Genomic DNA, 15,000 nt, shown 5'->3' with positions numbered 1-15,000 from the left:
GTGAAGTACTGACACCAGAAGAATCTACTTAAGTACGGTAACAAAGTATTTGTACTTTGTTACTTCCCATCTCTGCAACAGTGTAACAACAGTCTAATAACAGAATAATAACAGTGTTACAACAGTGTAAGAACAGTGTAATAACTACAAAAAAGTTTGATAGTGTGACAACAGTATAACAGTGTAATAACAACAGTGTAGCAACAGTGCAAAGATGGCCAAAGTACACACATCCTTCACTATAGTGAAAGTCAAAATATGTCAGAAAAAATCTATAGTGAGGTAAAGTACTGATACCAGAAACATGTATTTACTGTAAGTGCAGAAACACAGTATCTGTACTTTTGTTACTTTCCATCTCTGTTGATGACATCACAGCCTAAGATCTGTAGATGGGCTGCAGGACCAGTGAACATGGAGATCCAGCGCTGCTAACCTCCAGCTTAAGTTGTTGATTTGATTCAGAGAGCTCTTGTAAAGCTCTTTTATAGCTGCTCTGCTGACAGCATGGCCTCTCCAATATAATGCCCTTGCTATAACTAGTTTCCATGGGAACGGATACGGCCCTATTATGTGGGATATTGCGTTCTCTACGTCCGCAAGGGGAAGAATCCAAAGGTTGCTCATTGTAGCCCTGAAATATACATGCTTTATCAGTTCATCTACATTTACCCTGACATGTGTGTGTCTGTGTGTGTCTGTCTGTGTGTGTGTGTGTCTGTGTGTGTGTTTGTGTGTGTGTGTCTCTGTTCCCCAGAGGAATGAGGAGGAGGCAGTGCTGGACCGAGGAGGCACTCGCTCCATGCTGAAGGCTAACTTCGAGCAGGAGGAACTGGAAGGTAAAGGGGGTGGGGGGGGGGGGGGGGGTGAGGCGGAGAGGGAGGGGAGGAGGAGAAGGGGGAGGGGAGGCAAGGGGAGATGAGAGGAGGAGAGGAGGGGCGGGGGAGGGGGAGGGGGCAGAGGAAGAGAGGGAGGGGAGGAGGGGAGGCGTGTCATCCACCGACGCACACTCCTCAAAGAGAGAGAGAGGGGGGGAGGGAAGGAGGGAGAGAGACTTTTGACTTTAAAGATATCTTCATTGGGCAGTCAACTGCCAGATAACCAACAGTTTCACCACAACAGTCATTTTCTCTCTTTATTAATCTTATTCAAACAAAGCCCATTCAGTTGAAATGTTACATTTCCAGACAAACCTAAGAAATTAAACAAAAACAATCCTAGATACAACTTAAGCTGTAACACCCCCTAACCCTCCACCTCCCCTGTGACCAAGGCACCCCTCATCCCCCACACATCAACACACTCTGAGAGAGCGGGAGGGGGAGAGAGAGAGCCAGAGAGGGAGACAGTGCCCCTGGAGACAGGGAGAGAGCGGGAGGCAGCAGGGGACATGTCTGACAGGGAGAGTGGGAGGAAAGAGAGAGAGAGAGGGAACGAGGGAGAGAGAGAGACAGAGAGAGAGTGGGAGGAGAGAGAGAGAGACAGAGAAACAGAGACAGGGAGAGAGTGGGAGGAGAGGGACGTCAAGGGAGGCCCAGTCAGCGGTCAGCCAGGACACTGATACTTAACTGCAAAAACAGCAACTGCACAGGACTGTACATTGGATCAACATACACTCAATATTACAGTACATGTTCTGTAGCAATCAAAGGATTAAGTATAGCATTAGGTATAGCTCAGTGGCACCCCCCCCAAAAAAAAAAACGTTTGTAAAAAAAAGAAAGAAATGCCAGTGAAAAGGGCCCTATACACTATTTTAGTTTAGGGCCCTCAAAACCATTGTCCCCCTAGGGCCGGCCCTGCTCAGTGGAAACGCATTTTACTTCAGAACAAGAGGTGTCTGGTTCAAATCTCCCTGTTTGTCACTTTGGATAAAAGAGTCTGCTAAATGAATACATTATTATTATTGGCCTTTACAGTTTACTGTAAGTACGGCATAGTCGTCTATGTAACTACATAGCAACACTTTACATTAAGGTTGAGTCAACTACCATGTAACTGTACATAGCAATAACTATAGTATCATGATTGGAACTGATATGGTAGTCTGATAAGATGGTGATCTTAATGAAATATATTCCTATATAGTTACATGATAGTCAGTGTAACCTTAATGTAAAGTGTTGCTGTGTGAGTTCTAGGTTGAAGGGTGTTCAGGCATCTAGTGCCCAGGTGGTGGAAGAGGAGTGTCTTGTGTAGTTGTGGGCGTCATGGTGACAGGGTGACAGGGTGACAAGGTGTTCGGGTGTGTTTAGTGTGACGTGGTTCATCTTAATCCTCCTGGACAGTGAGCCGTGACAGGAACAGATCAGAGCTCCTCTTTAATAAGGGCTGAGTGCTCACACACACACACACACACTTTTGTCTACACACACGCATGCACACTCAGAATCATCCATCATTAATGCTCTGCTTTTAAGGTCTTTATTCTCAACTAATTTAACGTCTATTTACAAGACACAGATGCCCATGTTTGTACAGCAGAAAAGTCACTATTATAGTGCATGAAGTCATTAGCCCTGAAACCAGGTGATAACGAAGCTTGGGATTCAGCTAGCCTGTCTGTCTGTCAGCCTGTCTGTCTGCATGTCTGTCTGTCTGCATATCTGTCTGTCAGCCTGTCTGTCTGTATGCATGTCTGTCTGCATGTCTGTCTGTCTGCATATCTGTCTGTCAGCCTGTCTGTCTGTCTGCATGTCTGCCTTTCTGTCTGTCTGTCAGCCTGTCTGTCTGCATGTTTGTCTGTCTGCATGTCTGTCTGCATATCTGCCTGTCTGTCTGTCTGTCTGTCTGCATGTCTGCCTTTCTGTCTGTCTGTCTGTCTGTCTGTCTGTCAGCCTTTCTGTCTGTCTGTCTGTGTGTCTGTCTGCATGTCAGCCTTTCTGTCAGCCTTTCTGTCTGTCTGTCTGTCTGTCTGTCTGTGTGTCTGTCTGTCAGCCTGTCTGTCTGCCTGCATGTCTTCATGTCTGCATGTCTACATGTCTGTCTGTCTACATGTCTGTCTGTCTGTCTGCATGTCTGCATGTCTGCCTTTCTGTCTGTCTGTCTGTCTGTCTGCATGTCTGTCTGTCAGCCTGTCTGTCTGTCAGCCTGTCTGTCTGTCTGTCTGCATGTCTGTGTGCATGTCTGCCTGTCTGTCTGTGTGTCTGTCTGCATGTCTGCCTTTCTGTCAGCCTGTCTGTCTGTCTGTCTGTCTGTGTGTCTGTCTGCATGTCTGCCTTTCTGTCTGTATGTCAGCCTGTCTGTCTGTCTGTCTGTCTGTCTGTCTGCATCTCTGCCTGTCTGTCTACATGTCTGTCTGTCTGCATGTCTGTCTGTCTGCATGTCTGCCTTTCTGTCTTTCTGTCTGTCTGCATGTCTGTCTGTCTGTCAGCCTGCCTGTCTGTCTGTCTAAAAGCCATTCATTTGCATCAGGTGTGTTGGAGCAGGGAAACATCTAGAACATACAGGACAGTGGGCCCTGAGGATAAGGGTTGAAGACCACTGATACAGATGGATTCACAACGAGCTTCAAAAATGTCTCAATAAAGATCCAGAATATTCACAGCAAAATATTTCTGACCCGTCTTCATGATCATTCTCCCCCCCCCCCCACTGTGTCCCCAGACCACAGGACGCTCTACATCGGGGTGCACGTGCCCACAGGCCGACGGAGCCATCGCAGGCATGGCCACGGACACCACGGCCACCGACACAGGAAGAGAAGCAAGGAGAGGGACCCCATCCTGGCAGAGGGGAGGGAGTCCCCGTCCAATGGTGAGCCAGGCCAGCCCTGACCTTGGCCAATAGGAGATCACCTGGCTACGTTAAGCGGAAGCTAAACTGTAGAATGTTTGTTTGGAATCGAGTAAGAACATCGAAGAGTCACCATCACCCTCTTGTGTGAGCAGAGATGATTCTTTTTGATATTACAGTTATAATGCAGTACTGTGCAAAAGTCTTTGGCACCCAAGAATGTTTACGTAAATATTGTCTTAAATATAATTATTTTTGTCTTCTATATTTGTGCAGCAGTATAAAAGTATTTTCATTCATTTCTCAAAGCATTTTTGTTTTACAAAAAAAAGTGTGCCTAAGACTTTTGCATGGTTCTGTATATCTAGGATTTTATGGATTTTGGTCATTGAGGGTTTAGCCAATAGCAGCACACATACTGGGAGAAGTTGCTATGTCTTTATGACCTCATCAGCGTGCGACGAGGCTGGATGTGACCCATGTGTGTCTCTGTGCCCCAGACACGCCGTCCCAGCGGGTGCAGTTCCTCCTGGGAACGGAGGATGATGACGAGGAGCACCTCCCCCACGACCTGTTCACCGAGCTGGATGAGATCTGCCTGCGGCAGGGAGAGGAGGCGGAGTGGAGGGAAACCGCCAGGTCGGACGCCATGTTGGACCTCTCGCTAACAGCCAATCAGGGCTGCTCCTGTCATGCCCTTGCTCCAGTGGCAAAACTTCCTGATTCTAGTCTAACTAATACAGGTTGAGGTTATAGGGGGTTGGAAATGCTTTTCCCACTTTGCATGAGGGAACAACACCTTTCGATTCTTTGGATATTCACAGAGAATAGAGCAACCACCATGTGAGGTTCATAAACAGACAGAGACAACATAATTATCATTCACACAGCTAACTAATTATTACAAAGGCAAAAACAAACCTCAGAGATTGGGCCAGTTTTGTTATGACAGTTAAACTAACACACAACCATTCCTTTCTGTTACGCTGCAGTGTGAAACATGAGAGTGAAGATGATTCATAAAGAGAAGCGTGTGTTACCTGAAAGGGTTAAAATTACATAAAGAAGGCTTGTTATGTAACCATCCGGTCTGGCTAAATAAAGCCTAACTAATAAGCACTGCAGCACGAGCAGAGCCAGCCTGAACCAGCAAGGAAACCAGACATCCGCAGACAGATGTGAGCGTTAGCTCTGGAGCCTTGACCTAGGGATGTGTGGACATGGTGCACCCTGCTGCAACACTGCCCAGAACACACATAGACAGACAGGGTTACGTCCCAGAAATAATAAGCTGATCTTCCCCCATTGTAGAGTCCCTGTTTGTGTATGAATCCCCTGTCCCCTGTCTGACAGCCAGCCTGGCTGGATCCCCTGCCCCCTGTCTGACAGCCAGCCTGGCTGGATCCCCTGCCCCCTGTCTGACAGCCAGCCTGGCTGGATCCCCTGTCCCCTGTCTGACAGCCAGCCTGGCTGGATCCCCTGCCCCCTGTCTGAGGGCCAGCCTGGCTGGATCCCCTGCCCCCTGTCTGACAGCCAGCCTGGCTGGATCCCCTGCCCCCTGTCTGAGGGCCAGCCTGGCTGGATCCCCTGTCCCCTGTCTGACAGCCAGCCTGGCTGGATCCCCTGTCCCCTGTCTGAGGGCCAGCCTGGCTGGATCCCCTGCCCCCTGTCTGACAGCCAGCCTGGCTGGATCCCCTGTCCCTTGTCTGAGGGCCAGCCTGGCTGGATCCCCTGTCCCCTGTCTGACAGCCAGCCTGGCTGGATCCCCTGCCCCCTGTCTGACAGCCAGCCTTGCTGTATCCCCTGTCCCCTGTCTGAGATCCAGCCTGGCTGGATCCCCTGTCCCCTGTCTGACAGCCAGCCTGGCTGGATCCCCTGCCCCCTGTCTGACAGCCAGCCTGGCTGGATCCCCTGTCCCCTGTCTGACAGCCAGCCTGGCCCTGTCTCTGCTCCGCTGCTGCAGGTGGCTGAAGTTTGAGGAGGACGTGGAGGACGGGGGCGAGAGGTGGAGCAAGCCGTACGTGGCCACGCTGTCCCTCCACAGCCTGTTCGAGCTGCGCAGCTGCATCCTGAATGGCACCGTGCTGCTGGACATGAGGGCCGGATCCCTGGAGGAGGTCATAGGTACAGACCTGCTGGACAGTGGAGACACAGAGGAGACACACACTGGCACACACTGGAACACACTGGCACACTGGCACACACTGGCACACACTGGAACACTGGCACACACTGGCACACACTGGCACACTGGCACACACTGGAACACTGGCACACACTGGCACACACTGGAACACTGGCACACACTGGAACACACTGGAACACACTGGAACACACTGGAACACACTGGAACACACTGGCACACACTGGAACACTGGCACACACTGGCACACACTGGAACACACTGGCACACACTGGCACACACTGGCACACACTGGCACACACTGGCACACACTGGAACACACTGGAACACACTGGCACACACTGGCACACACTGGAACACACTGGCACACACTGGCACACACTGGAACACACTGGAACACTGGCACACACTGGCTTACACTGGAACACACTGGCACACACTGGCACACACTGACACACACTGGCACACACTGGCACACACTGGAACACACTGGCACACACTGGCACACACTGGCACACACTGGAACACTGGCACACACTGGCACACACTGGAACACTGGAACACACTGGCACACACTGGAACACTGGCACACACTGGAACACACTGGCACACACTGGCACACACTGGCACACACTGGCACACACTGGAACACACTGGAACACTGGCACACACTGGATTACACTGGAACACACTGGCACACACTGGCACACACTGACACACACTGGCACACACTGGCACACACTGGAACACACTGGCACACACTGGCACACACTGGCACACACTGGAACACTGGCACACACTGGCACACACTGGAACACTGGCACACACTGGCACACACTGGAACACTGGCACACACTGGAACACACTGGCACACACTGGCACACACTGGCACACACTGGCACCAACCTGATACCTAACTTATGTTGTGTGTATCTGTGATTTTGTGTGTGTGTGCAGACATGGTGCTGGACCAGCAGGAGACGGTGAGTCCCCTGGGGGAGAGGAGGAGGGTGAGGGAGGCTCTGCTCCTGCAGCACCACCACCAGAACCAGAAGAAGCTGGCTAACCGCATCCCCATCGTGCGATCCTTCGCTGACATGGGCCGCAAGCAGCCAGAGGAACCCCACGGCACCGACAAGAACGGTGAATCACAGACCTACAGCACCACAGACCTACAGCACCACAGACTTACAGCACCGCAGACCTACAGCAACACAGACCTACAGCACCACAGACCTACAGCACCACAGACCTACAGCAACACAGACCTACAGCACCACAGACCTACAGCACCGCAGACCTACAGCACCACAGACCTACAGCACCACAGACCTACAGCAACACAGACCTACAGCATCACAGACCTACAGCAACATACACCTACAGCAACATAGACCTACAGCAACATAGACCTACATCAACATTGACCTACAGCAACATAGATAAACAGCTCCCTGGTCTACCAAGGAAGAGGATGTGAAATGAGCTGAGCGTTCGACATGTAGAGAACCTCTGTCAGGTGTTAGTGTCGTGTGAGTGTGTGGCGTGTACTGTCTGTGGTGTCTGAGGCCTACCTACAGACATGACCCAGCTGCCTCAGAGTGGAGGTCATGTAGCCAAGGGCAAGACATCATCCATGTGTGACCTCCTTTTCACTGTCTCAGTCTGTGCATCTTTTCTTGTCTCCTCGTGTGTGTGAGTGTGTGTTGTTATGTGTATGTGTGTATCTGTGTTTGTGCGTGTGTGTGTGAGAGGGTGTACATGTGTGTATATCTCGTGACTGTATGGATGTGTGTTTATCTGTGTGTATGTGTGTATGTGTGTGTGTATCTCTGTGTGTGCATATGTGTATCTGTGTGTGTGTGTGTGTGTGTGTGTCTAGCAGGCGGTCCATCTCTCTGTCCTGTAAGGAGCTCAGTGTGGGGCAGGGTCATGGCTAGTGACATCCAGGTGGCCTTCTGCTCCCCATGGATCTGCTGCCCCCAGCGGACCTCCATCTCCTCTCCACTCCCACCATCCTCCACCCACCCCCCTCCCGCCCCTCCGCCCCCCAGACCCCAGCAAAAGAAGGAGGAGGAGGAGCCGGATCCAGGCAACTTAACTCTTGACAGCCTTTCTCTGCTCGTACTTCCTAAAACATAATTTATGAAGGTGGTAATCCAATCAATATGTCAATGATAGATAGTGAATGGAGGAGGTGTTTTGATAAGATTTGATAAGAAAATACAGACATATATACAATCAGTCAGTCAGATTAAGTGTGTATGTGGAACCAAGAGGAATCATATACACAGCCTTTGATACAAAGAGTTACTCCATCACCAGGGAGGGTAACTCCATCACCAGGGAGGGTTACACCATCACCAGGGAGGGTTACACCATCACCAGGGAGGGTTACACCATTACCAGGGAGGGTAACACCATTACCAGGGAGGGTAACACCATCACCAGGGAGGGTAACACCATCACCAGGGAGGGTTACACCATCACCAGGGAGGGTTACACCATCACCACGGAGGGTTATTCCATCACCAGGGAGGGTTACACCATCACCACGGAGGGTTACACCATCACCAGGGAGGGTAACACCATCACCAGGGAGGGTTACACCATCACCAGGGAGGGTAACACCATCACCAGGGAGGGTTACACCATTACCAGGGAGGGTTACACCATCACCAGGGAGGGTTACACCATTACCAGGGAGGGTTACACCATCACCAGGGAGGGTAACACCATCACCAGGGAGGGTAACACCATCACCAGGGGGGGTTACTCCATCACCAGGGAGGGTTACTCCATCACCAGGGAGGGTTACACCATCACCAGGGAGGGTAACTCCATCACCAGGGAGGGTTACTCCATCACCAGGGAGGGTAACTCCATCACCAGGGAGGGTTACACCATCACCAGGGAGGGTAACACCATCACCAGGGGGGGTAACTCCATCACCAGGGAGGGTTACACCATCACCAGGGAGGGTAACTCCATCACCAGGGAGGGTAACACCATCACCAGGGAGGGTTACTCCATCACCAGGGAGGGTTACTCCATCACCAGGGAGGGTTACACCATCACCAGGGAGGGTTACTCCATCACCAGGGAGGGTAACTCCATCACCAGGGAGGGTTACTCCATCACCAGGGAGGGTAACACCATCACCAGGGAGGGTTACTCCATCACCAGGGAGGGTTACACCATCACCAGGGAGGGTTACTCCATCACCAGGGAGGGTAACTCCATCACCAGGGAGGGTAACACCATCACCAGGGAGGGTTACACCATCACCAGGGAGGGTTACACCATCACCAGGGAGGGTTACAAAGGAAAGCTAATATCTGCCTAACAGCAGCAAATGAACAGGACAGAGAATGGCATGTTCATTCAAGTGTAGAAACAGAGGTCTAATCTCCCACACCTTTTACAGGAATTATGTTTCGGAAGCTAAATTTGCCAGCATTCCACAACCCAAGTTTATTAAGACATGAAGAACACCAGACAGCGTTTTAACAGAAGCACAGTGTTAACAGAAGCACAGTGTTAACAGAAGCACAGTGTTTTAACAGAAGCACAGTGTTTTAACAGAAGCACAGTGTTAACAGAAGCACAGTGTTTTAACAGAAGCAGTGTTTTAACAGACCACTCAGTAGTCGTGGAAACACACTGTTCTATCATGCTGCTGAATCTACAAGCACCAGATTGAACTGCAGAAACAAAACTACAATAAGTGAACTATCACCTTCCCTGAGTATGTGAAAGCAGAATCCCACTCGGTGCAGACACTGCGGCATGTAAAGGTGTTGTCACGGTGATTCTTCATGGACAGCTGCTACCTCTGCAGTTTGCTTCCTGAATAGAGCCCCTGTACATTGGTATGATACTGAATGAGGAGTTTGAATCCAATTTCACAAGGCATGTTTTTTATATTTCTGGCTCTCCTCATTTTCCCAGGGATATGTCACTTAGGACTTCAACCTGCCTTTCATTAAACGGATCAAACACTGAAAATTGATATTTAGCCAAGTAACAGAAGTATCAGTTCTTGGGTTTGCATCAGTCAGTGTTCTGAGGACAACAAGCCAGGCTGGAACCCTAATGGATAGGCTTTGTTCCCCTTCACCCCCGTCCACCAGCCCTCTCTCTGCTTATCCTCCACCAACCCTCTCCCTGCTCATCCTCCACCAGCCCTCTCCCTGCTCATCCTCCACCAGCCCTCTCTCTGCTCATCCTCCACCAACCCTCTCCCTGCTCATCCTCCACCAGCCCTCTCCCTGCTCATCCTCCACCAGCCCTCTCCCTGCTCATCCTCCACCAGCCCTCTCCCTGCTCATCCTCCACCAGCCCTCTCCCTGCTCATCCTCCACCAGCCCTCTCCCTGCGCACCCCCCTCCCCCGTTTTCAGGCTCCGCCCTCTGCTTCCTCGCGAGGGGGGGAGGTCGCCCCTGACCCCCCTGCCTCAGGGCCAGTGTGAGATAGATGGCCACCCTACTCAGGGAGGTCAAACCTCTGCCCTGTCCTGCTCCTGTCAGTCCTCTTCTTCCCTGTAGGGAGTTCACCAACACACCTGACTCACATGAACGGGTCATTATCAAGCCCTGCAGAAGCCTGATAACAACCATTCATCTGAATCAGGTGTGTTGGAGCAGGGAAACATCTAGAACATGCAGGACAGTGGGCCCTGAGGACCAGGGTTTAAGACCACAGATCTATGATGTAGCAGCAGGGCAGTGATCTATCACCACTGGTCTGCAGCGCTGATGCACTTTAGCTTGGTAAGGATGCCTCCCAATGGAGGCATGTGGATTGACATGTCCTCTCTCTCTCTCTGTCCTCTCTCTCCTCTCATCCTCCTCTCTCTCTCATCTCCTCGCATCTCATCTCTTCTTTCTCCTTTACCATCCCTCTGTCTCTCTGTCTGTCTCTCTCTCTGATCCAGGTCAGCTGGTCTCTCCCCAGTCCCTGCTGCCTGTGCCCACTGAGGGAAAGGGAGACGTCAGCAGGGAGAACAGCGCTGTGGACTTCAGTAAGGTACAGTGTGACCTGAACACAACAGCATGCAGCCAGATACACTGCACAGCGAAAGCAACCACCAGCGCATCGTGGTGGATCACATCTGCTCCAGACAGTTCCTCTCATGTTCTGTTGTTAAAGACTAAATGCGATAGGACAATGGTGTTCATGTGCTTCAAATAGACACAACTGACACAGTTCAATTATAATTCCCTCTAATGGGTGCTTTGGCCTATATCTCAGCATCTGACTGCAGGAAGTGGAAACAGATACATTTCATTTGACTCTTTTACGTTGTGTACAATAAGTACTCATTTGGATTTGTTTTTATGTTTCATGAAAAATTCCTCTATTAGTGGATTAGGGTTTAGGTCATTCTGAGCGTGGGACCACAGTGCTGTCAGCCATGACAGCTTTAACGCCACACAGCTGGACTCCCATGTCAGACTGGACGGACTGCCTCGGGGGCCACAAGTCTCCAGCCTTCCTCTTGACCCATGTGGATTAGACCTCTTTACATTTACATTTAGTCATTTAGCAGACGCTCTTATCCAGAGCGACTTACAGTAAGTACAGGGACATTCCCCCGAGGCAAGTAGGGTGAAGTGTCTTGCCCAAGGACACAACGTCAGTTGGCATGACCGAGAATCGAACTGGCAACCTTCAGATTACTAGCCCGATTCTCTCACCCGCTCAGCCACCTGACTCCCATCTTTAATATGTAACTGGATACCACACACACAACGCACAACATACTTAGATAAGTAGACCATAAATATATCATAAATAGAATCAATAAATAGACCAGATCAGTACAAGAACAGATCGTTCTGTTCCGGGGGTATTTTAAACGAGTACTTGGAGTTCATTTGAAATGTGTAGCAAGTGTAATGTTGTAAGTAACAAAGCAGGTGTGCCATTGTCTCCATGTTGGCAGCATGTGGACATAGTGACTCTTACAGATGGTCCCTCAACAGAACTGGTCTGACTGATTCACTCTCTTGTGACAACTAATTAAATAGTTATTACTGCATTGCAACTAGAGCAAAACAAGTGTCTGATATGTCAGTTACATATTTATTCTTGTAAAAATACTTTTAAATACTTTTATACGTTTTTAGATTTAGAATCTATAGATACTATTAAGATTGAAATCCGTCTCATAACTAAGTCATGGTGGATATGTCGGCCTTGAGAAGCTGGCTTTTTTTCTGTCACTATTCCCCACTCTCTCTGTCGTGTAGTTCCACCTGTCTCCCAGCACATCCTACCTCCAGACATGGACTCTGGTGCCCCTACAGGCTCCTCAGGATATTGCACCTTCTCTTACAGTGTTTGACGCACTGCAGCCCAAAAGCAGAAGAACACAGGATCAGGATCACTTAGCTCTGACCACTGTGGGGGCGGGCACATTGCAAAATGAGATTAACCTTGGAGATTCCATGAAACTGCTATGTTTGGATTTAGTTTGCAATATCTGGTAATATTTCGTAATAATGTGCATTCTGTGCAAGTGTTACATAGATGTAATCATTTCCGCTGCTGTGCTAACCCAACAGCAAACCCAGCTAGTTCACACCATAGCCTTTATATATAGGCCTATCTATGGTTCACACAATCAACAGTAACATTATTATTATTATGAGCATGTTGGGCATTTTAAATGATTTAACTGTGAATAACATGTATTTATCCAAACCGTTTAAGTACCAGATGCAGGAAAATCCGAACAGATGCAGTCTCACTCAGATTGCAAATTTTAAACAAATCACACCAAAAATCGTACTGCCCTCGTCGACCTTTTTGGTGTAAAATTGACCGACATGTAAAATTATTTACTTTGTGACATGACGCGAACGAGACGTGGCTGCCGCCTACAGTAAGACTATGCAGTCTAACGGGCGAGCCGTTCTCACTCAAATAATATCAGGACCCAAATAAAAATTCAGAGTCGACAGATCAATGGAGAATCGCTTTTTCTTCTAAAGGCTGCCATCCTCGACCTTTTTGGCGCAGAATTCACCGAGATATACAATTGGAAACTGGAGGCATCATGTGTAAAACAGCACCATGTCACCATAGAGCGTACAGATCCGGAAGTGATGATGTCTGTTTTACCGAATACGGAAGTGTTTTCCGCATAACCCCTATTAAACGCTGCCCTCGAATAAACGCAGCACCAAAAATGAACATTGTGTAATAAACGCAGCGGCGTTTAATCGAAGTATTACTATATTACACATTCTCTGGTAATACGGTATCTGTTACTGTAAGAAATATTATGTTTATAGTTGGCCAATCGAAACTTTACCCCGAAACAGGTCAAACATTTGCTGTCCTAGATAATCTGTGTGGATCAAAACTAGATTTCAGTGATATTTTGATCCTCACCCACTTCAAGTTCAGGAAATACATTTCCGTAGACAAATGCCCTACTCAGACCATATTGCAACAAAGCGTAACACAGTACTTCATCCTTACCCGTGTCCTGTTTCAGATCGACCTCCATTTCATGAAGAAGATTCCCCCCGGTGCGGAGGCGTCCAACGTCCTGGTGGGAGAGCTGGAGTTTCTGGAGAAGCCGGTGGTGGCGTTTGTCCGTCTGTCACCTGCCGTGCTGCTGAACGGCCTGGCGGAGGTCCCCATCGCCACCAGGTGAGCGGCACACTGGACTGGACGTCCACAGCTGGTCAGTGTTAGTGGAAGACACCTTGGAGCCTGGAAGTCAGTTAACACCACAGCAGCTCAGAGCTACTGTGTAGGCAGTTGGTTGCACCCACACTTACCCTGCTGCCTGACAACATCCGGGTGGAATGTTGGCAGGGACCAGTACTATTTGAGCAGCCTAACTGCTAACACCCGTGCTCCAAACTAGAGCAAAACCAGTGTCTGATGTGTTAGTTATTCATATTTATTCTTGTACCAAAATGCCTTCTTTAGATACCTATCTATAGATACCACTAAAATGTATGTTGATCTCATAAATTAGTCATAGTGGATATATTGGCCTTGAAGATATGGGGGTGTTTTAATGGTCTCTTGACATTGGTAGAGACATCACAACTGCCTGACTCTGCCAACATATCAAACATGTATAATCAAAAACTATTTCAGCAGGAAAACATTTTCATCATGGTCAAGCCTGGGTTATTGTCATGGGCTTGTTATGCGGTGGTGGTTGACTCCTTATTTGGTCGTGCTCCAGGTTCCTGTTCATCCTGCTCGGCCCTCTGGGTAAAGGGCCACAGTATCACGAGATTGGCAGATCCATCGCAACGCTCATGACAGACGAGGTAGGACTAACCGCTAAACGGACAGGAGAGCTGTCCAGGTCGTTGACACTTTCCACGCAAATTAGTGTCCTGTTTTTCTGTGGAAGCGTTGATTGTTATTGACAAGATAATGTTCGGGCGCTGTGACGTTCAGATGTCCAGTCACTTCTCTGGGGCCCCCACAGCCTGGCTCATTTCACAGCCCAGCAGCAGATCTCCTCACGTTCTACAAGTGGTGAAATATTTGTTAGTGTTAATGCGGCTCTTTAATGACATGCATGGAACTGTGAGTGCTTAGTCACTGCTCCTGTCTCTCCTCCCCGTCGACAACTTCCTAGGACTAGGCCGTCTCAAAGAAGAAGAACGCACGAGTTGTGAAACTGTGTAGAGTTCCTCACAATCTAATTGTTCCCTTAATGAGTCTAATATGTATTGTATGATATTCATTTGGTAGTTTGCACCTGTGAACTCTTGATCTGCAGTCAAAGTGCGGGGGAGGCGGGGGAGGGGGGGTGACACAGCTTTCTAAGAGTACTAAAAGGATGATGCACTCAGGTCAGGGATTAAGGGAGATTAAATTCAAAAAGCCTTTATCCCGCTATTTTCTGGAAATTACCAATAATCCGGTCCGCACAGCCTTCTTCTGGGCATCTGCACAAACCGAATGAGCGACATGTCTTTCAGGGACCGAATGAGCGACATGTCTTTCAGGGACCGAATGAGCGACATGTCTTTCAGGGACCGAATGAGCGACATGTCTTTCAGGGACCGAATGAGCGACATGTCTTTCAGGGACCGAATGAGCGACATGTCTTTCAGGGACCGAATGAGCGACATGTC

At 49.3% G+C, this 15,000-nt stretch overlaps 1 protein-coding gene across 1 annotated transcript in view; it reads left to right on the top strand.

Annotated features, from left to right (window-relative positions):
- slc4a10b (solute carrier family 4 member 10b) overlaps positions 1-15,000 on the top strand; it is a 35,677-nt gene that overhangs the window by 11,828 nt on the left and 8,849 nt on the right. Inside the window, exons 3-12 of the mRNA XM_062458039.1 lie at positions 758-839; positions 3,607-3,756; positions 4,236-4,374; positions 5,699-5,859; positions 6,836-7,021; positions 7,761-7,933; positions 8,187-9,195; positions 10,815-10,906; positions 13,386-13,543; positions 14,094-14,181. Coding sequence (XP_062314023.1) covers positions 758-839; positions 3,607-3,756; positions 4,236-4,374; positions 5,699-5,859; positions 6,836-7,021; positions 7,761-7,933; positions 8,187-9,195; positions 10,815-10,906; positions 13,386-13,543; positions 14,094-14,181 — 2,238 coding nt within the window. The remainder of the gene's footprint in view (positions 1-757; positions 840-3,606; positions 3,757-4,235; positions 4,375-5,698; positions 5,860-6,835; positions 7,022-7,760; positions 7,934-8,186; positions 9,196-10,814; positions 10,907-13,385; positions 13,544-14,093; positions 14,182-15,000) is intronic.

The sequence above is a fragment of the Osmerus eperlanus genome, chromosome 3 (genome assembly GCF_963692335.1).
Source record: "Osmerus eperlanus chromosome 3, fOsmEpe2.1, whole genome shotgun sequence".
Lineage (NCBI taxonomy): Eukaryota > Metazoa > Chordata > Actinopteri > Osmeriformes > Osmeridae > Osmerus > Osmerus eperlanus.
Note: the sequence above shows the minus strand (reverse complement) of the source record. Positions and strands in the feature narration are given on the sequence as shown.